Source organism: Acomys minous, assembly GCF_964271855.1.
Source record: "Acomys minous genome assembly, chromosome: 16".
Taxonomy (NCBI): domain Eukaryota; kingdom Metazoa; phylum Chordata; class Mammalia; order Rodentia; family Muridae; genus Acomys; species Acomys minous.
In genome coordinates, this window is record NC_140498.1 from 49,719,810 (window position 1) to 49,738,448 (window position 18,639).

General features: G+C 49.7%; 1 protein-coding gene across 1 annotated transcript in view; it reads right to left on the reverse strand.

The window, feature by feature from the left end:
• The window catches only part of CPPED1 (calcineurin like phosphoesterase domain containing 1), a 122,858-nt gene that overhangs the window by 15,017 nt on the left and 89,202 nt on the right, over positions 1-18,639 (reverse strand). The window contains exon 3 of the mRNA XM_084763178.1: positions 14,713-15,135. Within this exon, the coding sequence (XP_084619304.1) occupies positions 14,713-15,135 (423 nt within the window). The remainder of the gene's footprint in view (positions 1-14,712; positions 15,136-18,639) is intronic.

Sequence of the window (18,639 nt, forward strand, 5' to 3'; positions counted from 1 at the left end):
CACTCTGCTTGCTGATGGTGGACTGGATGTGGCCGCCGTCTCAGCTCATGCTGCCTTGACTGCCACACCGTGATGAACTGCCTCCCTGAACTAGGAGCTAATGCAAGCCCTTCCTCCCATGAGTTACGTCTGCCAGTGCTTTATCACAGCAGCAGACGAAGAACCTCACACACACACTTGTCTCTCAAGATGTCCCAAGCCCACATTTTAAATTATTTTATTCCTATTTTCTGGAGCCACAGTTCCCATTTTCAGTGACCTTTTCTTGGGGCCCGTAATCCTCAGTGAATGTGCCCACCAGGATTTACACCGCAGAGGAGCTGGCCTGCATTCATGGGAGCTGGGATCCTGGATCCCTCCATTTCAACAAGCAGCAGCCTGCTCACATGCGCAAGGTGACAGGAGAAAAAGGCTGTGTGTCAAAAAGCTGCTGCTTGCTCAGTCCACAGGAGAGTTACAAGTACCCACAAATCAGGACCCCTGTGATATCCTAGAGCCCCCTTTAGCATAGAGTCTTTGGAACATTCACATGCTAAGCTTCCCTGGCTGGGTGGACTAGCTCCTTCCCTGCAGAGGCCCTGGCAGAAGCTAACCCTGTATAGCTGTGCCACCTTCCTCACCTCTGCTGACCATGGCCATGGCCACTAAAGATGCTCATTACACCCTCTGGGTATTCAAACAGATCCAGGACAGGACTAAGCCCATCCTTGCTACCTCCCCACTGGCACTGGAGAGTTCACTTGACCTCCTGCTATTTAGGGTTTCCATGTCTGTATAAAGTCACAATGGTACTTGCTTGCCATTGTAGCATTTATTAAATGGTAACTAGTAACAGTCTAGTCATAGTTTTAAATGTACATGGTAAAATTGATCCTCAAGAAGGCTAGCTGCCCTGTGAATTTAACTTTCCCCTGGAGACAAGGTGAGGCCATTGCAGGGATAGGACCCCCCTTTCCCCCTCCCCAGCACAATCAACAGACAGGGTTAGCATGACTGCTCTCAGAGACAAGGGTCCAAGCAATATTAACACCAGTATGCTAAAGGTACCAAAAGGAAAACGTGTTCCCTAAGTCTCAACTTATCTAACGTGATGTCATGTCAGTTGTTTCTCACTAACGATAATGAGGAAGCTGAGGAGAACGAGGACAATGTTTAACAGGCGCAATCGGCACTAATGAGCAGCAGCCAGAAGCAGACACTGGGTCACGAGACGGGACCAGCTTCCCAGGCTTAGAGGCCAGCAGCGCCCAACCACAACGAGATCTCGGCCTCTAAGACCTCTGAGTTTGCATGCCAGTGCAGTGGAGAGAATGCTTCTCAGGAGTGGCCTGAGCGGGCGTGCCAACGGTGACAGAAACACGCCCAGCTTTAGCCATGGCTCTTAGGAACCTGTTTGCCTCCTGCATCTTTGAGGAGGAAAGCTCCTCCCTCAGGTATCTTGGCACTGAGGAGACATGAAGTCGGAAATTAACGTCTCCCAAGTAAACGGGAAGGTGAGATGGAGGCCCTGTCCTAACAGGACAGACCAGTGCTAAGGTGCGCCGGCTGCCCAGCATGCTGCCGCTACAAGGATGGGCCTCAGCTGCACTTCTTCACAGAGGGCAGTGCTTGGAGGCGCTGAAGGAAGTGCTCTCCTTCTTCTGACTCTATGGAGTTATAAATGGACACAGGCTTGGACAGACCCTTTCCTAATTACGGATGTGCTGTGGTTGGCTCCCTCACCTGTGCTGTGGGCGTGAATGTGGCATGGAGGACTGGCTTAGTTGCTTTCCGGTCACTGGTAATGACCGAGGCAACTTGTAATAGAAACTGTGTAATTTCCGGCTCATGGGTCTAGACGGTTAGAGTCCGTGGCCATCATGGCAGGGGACACGGCAACAGGCAAGCTGTGGGAGTGGGAGGGGGAGAAGGAGATGGACATGGGGGGGGGGGCGGACAGAGAGAGGCAGAGAGAGAGAGAGAGAGAGGGAGAGAGATATCTTGGAAAGCAGTGGGCTTTTGAAACCTCAAAGCCTGGCCATAGGACACGCCCCTCTAACAAAGACACACCTCTGAATCCCTCCTAAACAGTTCCACCAATGGGGATGAAGCACACCCACACATGAGCTTATGGAGGCCATTCTCGTTCAGCCACCTCAAGAACCAGCCACCGTCTGCCCAACAATGCTTATTTTACTTCTAAGGCCATCATCGATGGGCAAACACTCTAACATTCTATACATTTATTGATTTAGTGTGTGTATGAGCCTGTGTGCAAACACCATGGTATACGTGTGGAGGTCAGAGGGCAACTTGGAGGATTCAGTTCTCTGCCTGCTTCGTGTGGGTTTCCAGGATTGAAGCATGTCACCCGGCTTGGTGACCAGTGCCCACTGAGCCGTCTCCTTGGCCCTGCCAATGCTCACGGGAAGCTAAGGCAGAGCAGCAACGTTAGGCAATTGCAGCTGATTCTGTGCAGTGAAGGCCCAGAGCGAGGCTGTGCTGCCGGGAAGCAGCGATGGACACAGTAGGTGAAGGAGAATTCGAGCTGTCGAGGAAGTTAGGCTGTCCTGTTCAAGCAGGGGCTGTGGGTAAAGTGTCCCCACAAAGAAGGTCATGCTACAGTGTCACCCTCACTGTGAGGTGGCAAGAGAGTGAGAACACAGGATGGGGCCCTGATCCAGTGGGTTTGTGACTTTTTAAGAGAGACCTGGAGTGGGATGCTGGTGTCATCACGTGACATCCCATACTATCTTAGGACTACAGGAAATGGTCACTAGGAATGAAAGACTTTGGCAGATGTGACCTCCTGATCTTGAACTTGCTAGATTTCAGAACTGTGAGCTAAATGAACCTTCACTCCTTAGAAAGGACAGCCTGTGGTGTCCAGTTATTGCAACAGAAAACGGATGAAGACACCAGGGAGAGCAGGATTTTACAAAGGAGTCTCACTGATCATTCCAGAAGACACTAACTGCTATTTTAAAAGTATGAGTTGAAAGAGCAGACAGAATATTCTTACTTCGTATATTCCAGACTCCTTCTTTCTAGGTGCTACAACAAAACACTTTTGCACACACTCATGCTTTAGAATGCTCTGTAGGCTGGGAAGATGGCTCAGACCCTGCTTGCTGAATAAGAATGAAAACCTGAGTGCAATCCCTAGAACCCACACTAAAAATATAAATCCAGATGTGGTGAGATGCCTCTGTAATCCCAGAATTGGGAGGTGGAGACAGGCACATGCCTGGGGCTCGCTAGCTGGCTGGCACAGCCTGATCACTGAGCATCTCGGCCAAAGAAGACTCTTGTGAAATAAGGTGGACGGCGCTTGAGTGACAATCCTCAGAGTTGACCTCTGACCTCCACATACAGATGGTATACATGTATGGCGGCGCGCGCGCACACACACACACACACACACACACACACACACACACAGAGAGAGAGAGAGAGAGAGAGAGAGAGAGAGAGAGAGAGAGAGAGAGAGAGAGACAGAGACAGAGACACAGAGACAGACAGAGAGAAAAAGACAGACAGACAGACAGAGATGGAGAAGGAACCTCTACTTGTTTTGTTTATTCCTCTGGCCTGAGTGCAATTGAGGAGGCTGAGCTGTTTGCTGAATGCACCCGGACTGCCTTAACTTCGGGAATCAGTCAGTAGAACACTTCACACGCCAGATTCTCGATTTATAAATATTTACCATCAGGACTTGATTTTAACTTTAATTAGCCCAACTGTTAAGGATACCTCCAAAGTGAGAAGTGAAATCCACCACTTCACACCAGATGTAGCATCAGCAGTTGGTCTTTTATCTTTGATGGTGAAGGAGATGCAGGCATCAAATGACTAAAGCGTGATGCTTTACAGCGAACGGATCAAAACAGAAAACTGACCAAACCTGGGAAAATGAATGATGGCTAGATGCTCGGAGAAAGAGAGTGAAATTCATCAAGTTGATCTGTCCCCAGAAGCGCGGGGTTCATTGAGGCTTTAAAAAGGCACACTTGTCTGTTCCTTTCCAAAGTTGGCTGAGAAGAGAAGCCACCAAGATAAGGTTCTTAAAAGTGCACTTCAGACAGAGGGCTCTGAGGGTGACCACCACTGCCCTGTGGCACATTCCTGCATGTGACAATTCTGACTATGGAATTATGCACCAAAGGCTGTTTACTAGAACGGATGGTGAAGTGTGTGCTTTAACAAGTAGTCAAGAGCCAAAAAACACAGAATAGCTAAAAACAATCCTATACAATAAAAGATTCTCAAGCTGTCCTATAGAGCAATAGTAATTAAAACAGCATGGTACTGGCACAGCAATAGGCTGGTTGATCAATGGAATCGAATCAAAGACCCAGAAATGAATCCACACACATATGGTCACTTGATTTTTGACAAAGAAGTCAAATCTATTCAATGGAAAAAGGATAGCATCTTCAACAAATGGTGCTGGTCTAACTGGATGTCTACATGTAGAAAAATGCAATTAGACCCATATTTGTCACCATGCGCAAAACTCAAGTCCAAGTGGATTAAAGACCCCAACATAAAACCAGAGACACTAAATTGGTTAGAAGAAAAAGTGGGGAAGAGCCTGGAACACACTGGCACAGGAGATAACTTCCTGAACAGAACACCAACAGCCCAGGCCTTAAGGTCAACAATCAACAAATGGGACCTCATGAGGCTGAGAAGCTTCTGTAAGGCAGGAGACACTGTCAACAGAACAAAGCGACAGCCTACAGACTGGGAAAAGATCTTCACCAACCCTACATCTGACAAAGGTCTAATATCCAAAATATATAAAGAACCCAAGAAAGTAAACACCACCAAACCAAATAATCCAATTGAGAAATGGGGCTCAGAACTAAACAGAGAATTCTCAAGAGAGGAATATCGAATGGCTGAGAAATACTTAAAGAAATGCTCAACGTCTTTAGTCATCAGAGAATTGCAATTCAGAATGACTCTGATATTACATCTTACACCCATCAGAATGGTTAAGATAAAAAATTAAAGTGACACCACATGCTGGCGAGGATGTGGAGAGAGAGGAACACTCTTTCATTGCTGGTGGGAATGCAAATTAGTGCAATCAATTTGGAAATCTATCTGGCGCTCTCTCAGAAAACTGGGAGTAGGGCTTCCTCAAGACCCAGCTATTCCACTCCTTGGAGTATACCCAGAAGAAGCTCCAGCACACAACAGGGACATATGCTCTACCATGTTCATAGTGGCCTTATTCATAATAGCCAGAACATGAAAGCTGCCTAAGTGTCCCTCGGTAGAAGATTGGATAAAGAAACTGTGGTATATTTACACTATGGAATACCACTCAGCTATTAAAAATAAGGAATTTCTGAAATTTGTGGACAAATGGATTGAACTAGAAATGATCATAATGAGTGAGTTAACCCAGAAGCAGAAAGAGTCAAATGGTATATACTCACTTATATCTGGACACTAGCCCAAGGGGCATGTCCCATGAATGTCTTCATTTACCAGGATAGTGGGACAGAGGGGAGGACATCCTATTGAGACTTTAGGCAAGAGAAGCATGGGAGAATGGGGAAATAGAAGGATCCAGAGGGTCCTAGAAACCTACAAGAAGAACATTATGATGGGCGGATCTGGGCCCAGGGGACCTGCTCAAACTATGGCACCAGCCAAGGACAATACGTGTAGTAAACATCGAACCCCTACCCAGATCTAGCCAATGGACAGGACATTCTCCATAGTTGAGTGGAGAGTGGGGACTGACTTTCACATGAACTCTGGTGCCCCATATTTGACCATGTCCTCTTGATGGGGAGGCCTGATGGCACTCAGAGGAAGAATAGCAGGCTACCAAGAAGAGACTTGATACCCTATGAGCATATACATGGGGAGGAGGTCCCCCTCAGTCACAGTCATAGGGGAGGGGAGTAGGGGGGAAGCGGGAGGGAGGGTACAAGGGATGGGATAACTATTGAGATATAATATGAATGAATTAATAAAAAAAACAAGTAGTCAAATTTAATTGTTAAATTCCACAGCAATTTTGCATCTAGTTTTATGGCTCTTCCCCTCGTAAACTAGTGGTCCCTTTTCATCAAACTAAAAAACAGCATGCATTCCTTACCTATTCTGAAGACTATCAGGCTCAGAGTAGCCTAACTTCCCACAGGTGCTGGAGGCTTTGGTCTAGCTTTTGCATAATGCACAAGGTTAACAAGCCCAAGCCTCACAGACTGTATGCTAGTCCTTGGAGCAACTCTGGCTTGGCCTGAAGAGTGTCACGTGATCCCTTAAAGAAGGAAGCCAGGTGAATTGGCTAAGAAACACCCATCTAGTTAACGGCCTGCTGAGAAGTCTCAACTTAGTTCAGGGTCATAGACCTGCAAATAGCTCTTTATGGAGCACTCACTACACGATGGTATGGTGCCCAGTACTTGTAGGGCATGCCTCATTTTATCTGATGCACCAACCCTGAGGTTAGGAAGACAGTCTTTGTTTCACAAAAGACAAAGTAAGGCAGAAAGATGCCACCTGGCTAAGGGGCCACCAAAGGATGAGGCTGAAGGTCTGTCCCAACCCATGGCCCAGCTTCTCCCACCTCACCTGCCCCAACATCAGCCACTCTGGAACACTTTTGTAAGTTTTCCCTTAGTGGCATCCTAGCTATACTATTACTTACTTAGTACCTGTGTTTAAGTTATTAAGTGCTTATGCCTTCAGACATTTTACATGTCACCACGGGCTTTCCTACACCAGCTCTACTCTAAGCTGCATCACAGGCACCAGGCATAGTGCCAGGCTCACCCAATCTACTGAGAAGCAGAGGAGGCCCTCTGAGGGCAGACCCCACCGTGGGCCAGCCACATTCCCACAGCGGGGTCCAGAAGCACACTGCAATCACACATGCACACTGTCCACCAAGGACTCAGAAAGCAAAAGCACCTGTTTCAAGGGAACAGGCCCTGGAGACAGGGGCAGGCCCTCCACATGGCTATGACCAGCTGTATACATGTTATGTCTTGCCAATTCCATGCCCACCACATGGCTATGACCAGCTGTATACATGTTATGTCTTGCCAATTCCATGCCCACCACGTGGCTATGACCAGCTGTATACATGTTATGTCTTGCCAGTTCCATACTACAAAAGGATTGCTGTTAGCTCTACAGCGATCTCAGGTCAGCAAAGCCCAAATATTTACACCCTGATGGTTTTCAAGAAACAGTCTTATGGATATGTCCTCTAGGCTAGTGCTTCTTGAATTTTTCTACTTTTGACACTGTTTCACTTGAGACATTTTTATACAGCCCTGAAATATAAAATAGGTATGCAAATAAAAAATCGCTGACAAATCAGTTATTTACCATAATTCTTTCTATATGTATAATTTAAAATGAAAGCAAATCTACACCCTAATGAGACAGACATGGTTGCTTATCTTATATAAAGATTTAAATCTTGGGGCTGGAGAAATGGCTTAGCAGTTAGGAGCACCGGCTGCTCCTTCGAGAGGACCCAGGTTCAGTTTCTAGCATCCACATAATGGCTTACAACCACCTGTAACTCCAGTCCTAGGGGATCTGATGCCCTTCTGGCCTTGGTGGGCACCAGGCACGCACATGATACAGACACACATGCAGGCAAAAAAAAAAAAAACCCTGTACACATAAAATAAATAAATAAAAATTTAAAAAGAGAATTAAATCTTGGCTGAATAATTGATACTGGAAGGCATTTTGCAGAGCAGACACTTTGACTTTATAACTATATTGCTGAGAACGCCAACTCACAGAAGTACGCAGTACAAAATGGCAGCGGCACACTTAAGGCCATCTCAGGAACTGCTGCAAATTCTGTCCTAATTACAACCAAAACCATTAACATATCTTAAAGAAAACTGAAGTCAGAACCTCAAACAACAGTTTTTAAAATAAAATACCCGAACACAACATCATCCAAAGATAAAGTGATTTGGTTCTTCCATGCTAAGGGATGACTGTGGGCAACAAACATCTTTGTTTTCTGCAGTTAAGCTATTATGTTTCTACAATAGCAGAACATTTTTGTATGTACATTTAAAAACACTCTGCAAATCACAACATATTAATAATCTCAAATTTGAGCAAAGGTACTCAGGCAGCAGCACTTGGGGGTATCGTATGGAGCGATGATATGTGCAATGCCAAGTGCACACGTTAGGTGTTCAGAGCCAAGGTTGTAATGCTGTGCACTGCAAGCAACACAACACAATACCAATGCTGCCAGAAACGCCTCAAGCTGTGATGGGCTAGATTTTGAGTGAATTTTTAATCAGTTGCGTGACCTCATATATGGGCAGGACTTGGTTTAAGAAGCAGTGTTCCAGGCAGGCATTTCCCATCCAGAACTCAGCTGACCATTTCAGGCAGTGTGGGCATCACTAGTGACTGCAGCTGTAGGGCTGATGTGAATCAAGCCAGGTCCTGTCCCTGTTAACCAATATGTCTTTATTTATCAAGGGGCCACGAGTGTGTGCCAGGCTCAGGGGTGGACATGCATTAGTGAGAACAGCTGGGCCCTTATTTCCTGGAGGCATCAGGACAGAAATCGTGTCAATGCAACGGTGAGACAGAGGACCCCAACGTTCTCTTCTCCCCGTAGTATGGACCTGGAAACCTGACCTCTCCATTCTTAAAAAGCTTGAAATCCTAAAACCACAACCAAGGGCTGAGAGCTCTCCTTTTCTTTCTGTTTCTTTGTTAAAAAGCACACAAATGCTAGAGATGAAACTAATTCTGTGAAATTACCCATTAACTTTTGCAGGAGAGATCAACTTGCTAGAATTTTTCATAATTGCCAGCTGTGCCCCGGGCTCTTTAATACACAGTCCGTAAGCTCTGTGCTGAGAATGGAGGGAAAGAAAGGGTGTCGCGACATCGAGGGGAAACGTGGGCAGTCAAAGAGTTCCTTTTTTTTTTTTTTTTAAGATTGAAAATTTAAACTGCAATCCGCATTAACTGGGTCACATATTAACCTTCTGCTGAGAGACGCCTGAGGGACGAGACAACGTCCGCTCCCACCCAGATTTCATTATCTACGATCTGTCTTTGCAACTCCAACTAGGTAGCAGGTGAATTAAGGGGAAAACCAATTTCTACCTCCCTTGGATGCGCTGGAATTGATTATCCCCAGGCAGAGGAAAATACGGCTGGAAATAGCCAGGGCTGCTACGGATTGTGCACCTGTCCTGCCCTGATACCTGTGCATTCCTACCAGTTAGTGACAATGTTTTTGTACCATACAAAGAAGCCCCCAACCCACCCCCACTTTCATTGACTTCCAAAGTAGAAACAGGAAGCATCGTTTCTAGGGAAACCTGGGGTTGGAAGCTCTTGGTTTTTGGATCACAGAGCGCATTCCTACACAAATGGTGGTCTATTGTTTGGTGACAGCCCTTCCTCCTCATTTACCTCATCCCATTTTCAAAAATTAAAGCAACAATGGGAGATGATTGTTGATGCTCATTATTAAATCATTTATTCATCCCACACAATGATTCAGAATTATTCATTAAACTTGCTGGAAGGAAGCAGGGTTTTATCTCTGCAGTGGCTTGGGGAGGGATGTATCCTTTAAAAGGATATTTTATAACAACACAATTATCGTAATTAAAAGCTACCCTGATCAGCTGATGAGCTTCTGACATATGTTTGAGCACTGGCATTTTAGCACTAGGAATAAAATGAGACTGAAATAGTATTAGGAAATAATATTGCTGTGGGGACAAAAGCCGGAGGCAACATTAAATGCTACCTGCCACCACCACCCCGGTTTTTATCAAGGTCTTTAAGTTAATGAATTTTACAAAATATCACTGAACTTCTGGCTTTCCAAAATGAGTTCAAATTCTAGTGCTACGACTTCAGCCACTGTCTGCATTCCTGAGGGGTCAGTGGCACCTCTCCCCACCCTCCTATCCTGAGCGGTCAGGGTACCCCTCCGCGCCCTCCGTCCTGAGTGATCAGTGGCACCCCTCCCCACCCTCCTGTCCTGAGGGGTCAGTGGCACCCCTCCCTACCCTCCGTCCTGAGTGGTCAGTGGCACCCCTCCGCGCCCTCCGTCCTGAGTGATCAGTGGCACCCCTCCCCGCCCTCCGTCCTGAGTGGTCAGTGGCACCCCTCCCCGCCCTCCTGTCCTGAGTGGTCAGTGGCACCCTTCCGCGCCCTCCGTCCTGAGTGGTCAGTGGCACCCCTCCCCGCCCTCCGTCCTGTGTGGTCAGTGGCACCCCTCCCCGCCCTCCGTCCTGAGTGATCAGTGGCATCCCTCCGCGCCCTCCATCCTGAGTGATCAGTGGCACCCCTCCCCGCCCTCCGTCCTGAGTGATCAGTGGCACCCCTCCGCGCCCTCCATCCTGAGTGATCAGTGGCACTCCTCCCCGCCCTCCGTCCTGAGTGGTCAGTGGTACCCCTCCCCGCCCTCCTGTCCTGAGTGGTCAGTGGCACCCTTCCGCGCCCTCCGTCCTGAGTGGTCAGTGGCACCCCTCCCCGCCTTCCGTCCTGAGTGATCAGTGGCACCCCTCCCCGCCCTCCGTCCTGAGTGATCAGTGGCACCCCTCCCCGCCCTCCGTCCTGAGTGGTCAGTGGCACCCCTCCCTGCCCTCCATCCTGAGTGGGCAGTGGTACCCCTCCGCGCCCTCCGTCCTGAGTGGTCAGTGGCACCCCTCCCCGCCCTCCGTCCTGAGTGGTCAGTGGCACCCCTCCGCGCCCTCCATCCTGTGTGGTCAGTTGCACCCCTCCCTACCCTCCGTCCTGAGTGATCAGTGGCACCCCTCTGCGCCCTCCATCCTGTGTGGTCAGTGGCACCCCTCCCTACCCTCCGTCCTGAGTGATCAGTGGCACCCCTCCGCGCCCTCCGTCCTGAGTGGTCAGTGGCACCCCTCCCCGCCCTCCGTCCTGAGTGGTCAGTGGCACCCCTCCCTGCCCTCCATCCTGAGTGGGCAGTGGTACCCCTCCGCGCCCTCCGTCCTGAGTGGTCAGTGGCACCCCTCCCCGCCCTCCGTCCTGTGTGGTCAGTGGCACCCCTCCCTACCCTCCGTCCTGAGTGGTCAGTGGCATCCCTCCGCGCCCTCCGTCCTGAGTGATCAGTGGCACCCCTCCGCGCCCTCCATCCTGAGTGATCAGTGGCACCCCTCCCCGCCCTCCGTCCTGAGTGGTCAGTGGCACCCCTCCCCGCCCTCCGTCCTGAGTGATCAGTGGCACCCCTCCCCGCCCTCCGTCCTGAGTGGTCAGTGGCACCCCTCCCCGCCCTCCGTCCTGTGTGGTCAGTGGCACCCCTCCCTACCCTCCGTCCTGAGTGATCAGTGGCACCCCTCCGCGCCCTCCGTCCTGAGTGATCAGTGGCACCCCTCCCCGCCCTCCGTCCTGAGTGGTCAGTGGCACCCCTCCCTGCCCTCCATCCTGAGTGGGCAGTGGTACCCCTCCCCGCCCTCCGTCCTGAGTGGTCAGTGGCACCCCTCCCTGCCCTCCATACTGAGTGGGCAGTGGTACCCCTCCGCGCCCTCCGTCCTGAATGGTCAGTGGCACCCCTCCGCGCCCTCCGTCCTGAGTGATCAGTGGCACCCCTCCGCGCCCTCCGTCCTGAGTGGTCAGTGGCACCCCTCCCTGCCCTCCGTCCTGAGTGGTCAGTGGCACCCCTCCGCGCCCTCCGTCCTGAGTGGTCAGTGGCACCCCTCCCCGCCCTCTGTCCTGTGTGGTCAGTGGCACCCCTCCCTACCCTCTGTCCTGAGTGGTCAGTGGCACCCCTCCCCGCCCTCCGTCCTGAGTGGTCAGTGGCACCCCTCCCCGCCCTCCTGTCCTGAGTGGTCAGTGGCACCCCTCCCCGCCCTCTGTCCTGAGTGGTCAGTGGCACCCCTCCCTACCCTCTGTCCTGAGTGGTCAGTGGCACCCCTCCCCGCCCTCCGTCCTGAGTGGTCAGTGGCACCCCTCCGCGCCCTCCATCCTGAGTGGTCAGTGGCACCCCTCCCTACCCTCTGTCCTGAGTGGTCAGTGGCACCCCTCCCCGCCCTCCGTCCTGAGTGGTCAGTGGCACCCCTCCTCGCCCTCCATCCTGAGTGGTCAGTGGCACCCCTCCACGCCCTCCGTTCTGAGCGATCAGTGGCACCCCTCCCTACCCTCTGTCCTGAGTGGTCAGTGGCACCCCTCCCCGCCCTCCGTCCTGAGTGGTCAGTGGCACCCCTCCTCGCCCTCCATCCTGAGTGGTCAGTGGCACCCCTCCACGCCCTCCGTTCTGAGCGATCAGTGGCACCCCTCCGCGCCCTCCGTCCTGAGTGGTCAGTGGCACCCCTCCCGCCCTCCGTCCTGCACACAGGAATCTACTATCCAAACATCCCGACCTAGCAGCCGGGGTGGTTCTGCCCACACCTGAACTGCAACTTCAGATGTTGCCCATGTTTTATCTGTGTCTGACGGGGCCTGGCTCAGCATGCCATGGAAGTGCACAGGTGACAGCAGCAGGGGCCTTGATCTCTCTAGTTTTCCCTGGTAAAGCAGGCTTAGGTGAGGATCCTAAGGCTAGGGGCAAAGAAGATGCATCTACTTATACCAGAAGGTGGTGCCTGGGGGAGAAACAGAGTGTGGGAGGACCCTAGAAGACAGGCAGGTGAACATGGTGCCTGTGATGTGCAGGGCACACGATGTGGGCAGATAATCTGAGTTGGAGTCTGACCTGAGCCAGACCTAAAGGCAGGGACAGATGGATACTTGTCTCTATCTCCAAAGAGGTGACAGTCTAGTGAGAGACTCAAACATGTCACCACTTGTAAATCCATTTGACAAGTGCTTGGGATCAAGAAAACACTGAGAAGGAATTCAAGGGGAAAAGGGTTCTAAACCAAAAAGGTAAAAACTGAGTATGTTTCACCATGTTGACACGGAGGCAGCCAGAGCAAATGGCAAGGACTTCTGGGAAGGGCAAGTGAGGAGCTGGACCCTGTGCTGGGGCAGGAGAGTGAGTGGAGGGCCTGGCTATGCAGCTGTTTCAGTGAAGGAGGCGGGGAAAAGGCCATGACTGAACACAGTCCTGCCAGGCAAGGAGGCCACTGCTGGGCCCAGAGCCCTCAGGATGCCAGGGCCAGGTCCCACCGAGAATGGCAAAGGAAGGTGAACTCCCTCCCGGTCAGCTTCATGCTGGCAAAGCAACTTTTGGACTGTGGTCTGGCTTCCCCTTTAATTCTGCCTAGGGGGAGGGGCTGCATGGCCCGTGCTTGTCTTGCTCACAGGAACCATGGTAGATACCAACTTTAACAAGATGGGGCCATGGGATTCGCTTCAGAAGTACACAGTCCTGGTTCCAGAGCCTGTGGCAGCTGTCGTATCCCACAGGCAGTGCCCTCTGCTGCAGATGGCTACCACACTTCCTCCATGGATGCCCTGTTAGCACTGCGGGTCCTCTCAGCATCTGCACATTCTCATGGAAGGCATGTGCTCTGTCCTGGTATAGGCAGCCCAGAGCCACACACCACTCGACAATGCTGACAGAAAGGAAAACAGACAGAAGGGAGGGGGCTGCATTTGCGCCACTTACATGTCCTGGAAGGACTGGGTTTGGTGGCACTGAATGTTCCACTGGCTTGATTCTCTGTTGCAAAACAGTCGCCAAGGTGGAGTGGATGCCGTCCAGAGACACGCAGGCCACTTCCTTGGCATCAGAAATGTTTTCCACACCAACTCATAAACTTTAATAGAACTTTACCAACCTGATCTCCATGGAACAGTTGGAAAATGTCTCTCATTATGTGAGCTTTTTCTAAAACGTCTCAGGCGTACAGAAGGCCTATTGGGCTTCCACACTGGAGGATGAATAAAAGAGTAGCGGGGATGTTTTTTTTTCTTTCTTTTTTTTTTTAAACAAATTTTGGCTCTTGAGTGAGCCCACCTCCAATCCTGTTCCCTCCTGGAAGAACTGAATGATGGGGTGCATATACTACAAGTGTCTGATACGAATGAGCTGTAGAACAGTCTAAGGAGGTCAGTGGGGGACAGGACACAGCAGGAGTCATGGCAACCACTGATCACTTAGGGGAGCCAGCCAGGACACTGCATTTCTCTAGAGAGGCCACAGTCTTAGGGAGGTGGGAGGAACAGCTGGCAGAAGCTAAGGTTTGCTTCTGGGCCAGGGCATCTTCACTTTTGATTGCACACTTGTGGATTGCACGAATGATGGGTTGAAGTCTACATCAGAGAGATCCAATCCAGACATCTCCCTGTCCTAACTCAGGGAGGAGCCATAATGCACCCCAGTACAGGTAACCCAGGGAGGTCCCAGGACCAGTCTACTGTAGCCTCACCACAAGGATTCCTGCAGGACACACAGGACTCTTGGTAGGATGCTTGGTTCTTAAGGCTTATCTGTCCCTGAGCCAGTTCGCTCTTCCCTCAGAAATGAAGGAAGCTGCCTGCAGGCCACATTCTGGGCCCTTCTGCTAGGACCCCCTGCCCCGAGACCCCCATCCTCAAATGTAGGCATCTACTTCAGGTGGTGCTTGGCGGGCCAGGGGCCAGCCTAAATGCATCCTGGGATTACTACCCTTAACTACCGTAAGAGATCTGTAGAAACCGAGGCAGGCAGGCAGAGGCAGCTTGTCCACAGCCAGACTACTAGTGAGTGGGACAGAACCAACCAGTCCCATCCAAACCCTTGTCCACTCTTCAGTTTGCCAGGTGGCAGAGGAGGTGGACACACCCACACCCGGGCACTACCTGCTCTGGTGAGCTTGTCTGCCAACTCCTTCCGCACGGTCTTGGTGATGTTGAAGTAGTCATCATCCTCATCAATACTCTGCAGGAACAGAGGGATGTGCTGGAAGACAATGGCATGCTGGCACCGCTGCTGCTCTGCGATGCTCAGCTGCTGGTCCAGCCAGCGGTCCTGGGCCTGCTTCAGTTCAGGGCACCTGGAGGCATCGTACAAGAACTGGGAGTTGAGCACCAGGAACAGGACGCCCCCGACCCAGAAGCTGAAGTAGTCATCTCCCCACGTCTGGCAGAATTCCTCCACAGTCTCGGCTGTTGGGACATTGCCCAAGTCATGGTTGCCACTGACCAGCACCAGTGGGATGTCCTGATCCACAGCCCTCAGTACTCGCTGCAAGTCCTTAGTCTGCTCTTCCCGCCAGGGAGTTCCTGGAAAAAGAAGAGTGGTCACCTGAGAGGGCTGGAGGCTGTTTGTTCACTTATCTACTCACAAGAAACTGAGACAGAATAATTGAGAATGACTGTCGCAGAAATGTCCCAGAGTAGGGACCCACTAAGAGCAAACGGATGGAGCACGTATCTGTCTACAGAAACACTTCAGCTCAGTGTCCCTACGGTTGCCTGCTGAGATAAGATAGCAGAGAAGCAACTCTGCCTCAGGGTGCACCTGGCCATGCCTGCGCTGTCTACATGGTCCTGGTTTTGAACCCATCCCTCCAGGGGAGAAGTCCTAGTTCCAGAGATGGATGTGCCAGGTGTCCCAGCACAGGAAGAGGTGTTTTGTGTCGGCACTCAATAAGGCACACAGAGGCTCAGCATCTTAGTGCTTGGCACATCCTCCCTTCCACTCTGGCATGCAGGACTCAGAATGGAAATGATTATTTGGATAGGGAGTTAGAAAATGTGTGGGCAACCAGCATCCTCCTTCTTCAGATTGCTGGCTTCCGCACTTCCTGTAATAATGTATTAAAGCTTAATAAATGGATTTTGAAATGACCAATTCAATTCCACATCTGTTCTTCACAGCCTCTCTGTGTGAATTTATTTAACAAATATTTATTGGGCATTGACTATGTGTGAAGTATCAATTTAGTGACAGAGATAAGCACAAATCCTTTCCTCTAAACTAGGGGGTTGCATTGTGTGTGAGAAAATTACAAACACGCACTCCACCTGCCTGTGATGTCATGAGGAGTGACTGAGAAAAGCAAAGCAGGGTGAGGATGTAACCCCAGTGCCACAGACAGCTGAGGAAATGACGGAGAAGAGCAGGTCCACTTCCCTGAAAACAATGAGAGCCACAGCAGAGGGAATCAAAGCCAACACTGCAAATAACAGGAAGGTTTGGAATGTCCCCGACAAATGATGGGTAAACACTGGAGTTGATGCTCCGTTCCCATTACAATCAGCTGGGCATCATACATGAGTCATAATAACTGCATATCCCAAAAAACTGCATGCTTATATATCAATTAGAAATAAACCTTAGAGAATGCCAAGAAAAGCCTCATGAAGCAACTGAGCTAAGAAAGGCGGAAATGCAGAGATGAAGGGCTTGAGGCCTAACGCAGCAAGTCTGAAGTCAGGACACAGTCTAGGAAACCAGGCGTTGCAGAGATGACAGCTGCACAGCACAGAGGCTACTGTTTTCCAGGGGCTTCCTTGACTTGCTGCTTTGGAGGCCCCAGGTGAGCTCCTACCGCTAATGCTGGGGTTCATACTCCCTTTGCCTTTAGTGGTTACTCTTTTCTCTTAGTCTGCCCCAAGGGCTTGGTTAAATGGCCAATGATGGTAGACAGATCTGTTCCTCTTACTGTTCCTGCTTTCACACCATGCATGGTTACTTGCACGTTCTTGAGTAAGGTCAGAATTTAAATGTCTCACTGAAATGCTTTCTTCATGTACGACCCTAATGAAACAAATAATAGAATGAAATGCCACTCTCCTTATTGATACAATACCGTCTTAGTCACTGTTCCATTGCCTCATGAAGAGACATCATGACTGCAGCAATTTTTATAAAAGAAAGCATTTAATTGGGCCTGGATTACAGTTTCATAGGTCTGGCCCATTATCATCATGGTGGGAGGCTGTTTAACAGGTCTGCTGAAATCCTCACTATGATCCCATTAGCCTCCTTTCTCTCCTATCTAGGGTAGGTGGGTTGGAAGGGAGGTATAAGCATTAAAGAACACCAAATAAAGTACATGTGAAAAAGCCTATACACTATTCTCTTTATGAAGACTTCTGGAAAACTGCCAGCCCTGGCTGTCCCTCACCCTGATGAAGAATGCTGCGATGTTTAGGGATGGCCACCCTAGAGTCCCTACAAGCCAGGCACTGTTCCAAGACTGGCCCACAGCAGACAAGGCAGCTCAACCAGAGAGGCATCAAGATTTGAACCAGGCTGTTCTGATTATGAACAAAGGCCCTAGGTCTCAGGTGAGGGACTCAGCCAGCTTGACCCATGAACTTGAACTTTATGACATTAAAGCAGAGCACCACCATTTGTTTTTAAGTGTATTTGTGGTTTTTTTCCTGGAAAACATTGAAGTATTTTCATTCTCTTTATTAAAAATAATTTTTATACAATATATTCTGAGCATAATTTTCCCTCTCTCATCTCCTCTCAGATACTGCTCACCTCCCTACCCATCAACTCCATGCCTTCCCTATTAAAACAAAGAAACAAACAAACAAGCAGAGAAATAAAAACAAACCAGAATAAAAAAAATGGCATAAGAAGCACAAAACAGACACACACACACACACACACACACACACACACACACACACACAGTAAAAACACAAAATCAGAAACCATAATGTACAAGGAAAATATGAGTAAGATTTTTAAAAAATGCTCAAACAAAGCAACATAAGGCAAAATATCTTCCTAAACAAACAAACAAACAAACAAACAAACAAACCCCAAACCCCAAACCCACAGTGATAGCTATTCTGGGCTATCAATTTGACTACATCTGTAAGTAACTAAAATTCCAAAGTGGAGAGCATATCAATAAGGGATTTTTAAAAATGTGAGGTAGGAAGACCCACTTCTAGTCTGGATCTATAGGCAGGAAGACACACAGCTCTAACTGGGCTCCTGAGATGGGAAGGTGCGCCTTTAATCTGGGCCACACCTTCTGCATGTCTGTCTAAGGACATGAAGAAGGAAGCTTCTGTTCATGCCTGCTTGCCCTTGCCTTGCCAGCAAGTCTATTCTTTCATGGCATTGGAGCCCACTTCTTTGGGATTCGGGCATCTACAGAAGACCATCTGAGACACCCACCCTCATGGACTGAGCAACTATTAGACTTTGGACCTTCCATTCACAGCGAGCCACTGTTGTGGCTGGCCTCCAATATCAACTGGAGCTAAGTTCTTGTTAGGAACAGGAGCTTCTCAGCCACCTGAAGGCATGAGCTCAATCTAGTGGAGGGAGCCTTAAACCCTACGACGTTGGTGTCACTACTGCACCAGCATTTCATGCAGGCAGGTCACTACTGTATATATTGAAGGGTTTGTAGCTGGGTCGGGTTACTTTCTCCTGTTAGTGTACAGAGTATCTTCCAGGACCATGGACTACTACCACAGGAGCTCCCACACTGAGTCAGTAGATGTGAAGGCTCTAGTTAGGCACCAGTTTGACTCTCTGTGTTCCATGAGATATGTGATTATCTTCAGCAATAGTGCCTTATCATTTTGTGGACAGCAACCATCAGCCTTAGCAGTGTCTGTGTTTTAAATAGGAATAGCCCCCATAGGTTCATAGATTTGAATGCTTGATCTCCAAGGAGTGGCATTATTAGAAGGGGTGGCTTTCATGGAGGGAGTGTGTCACAGAGAGACCCCTGAGGAGAATGGCAGACTATTCCCTGAGAGCCAGCAGCCTGTCTACAACCATACCCACCATCCCAAGGAGGGCTG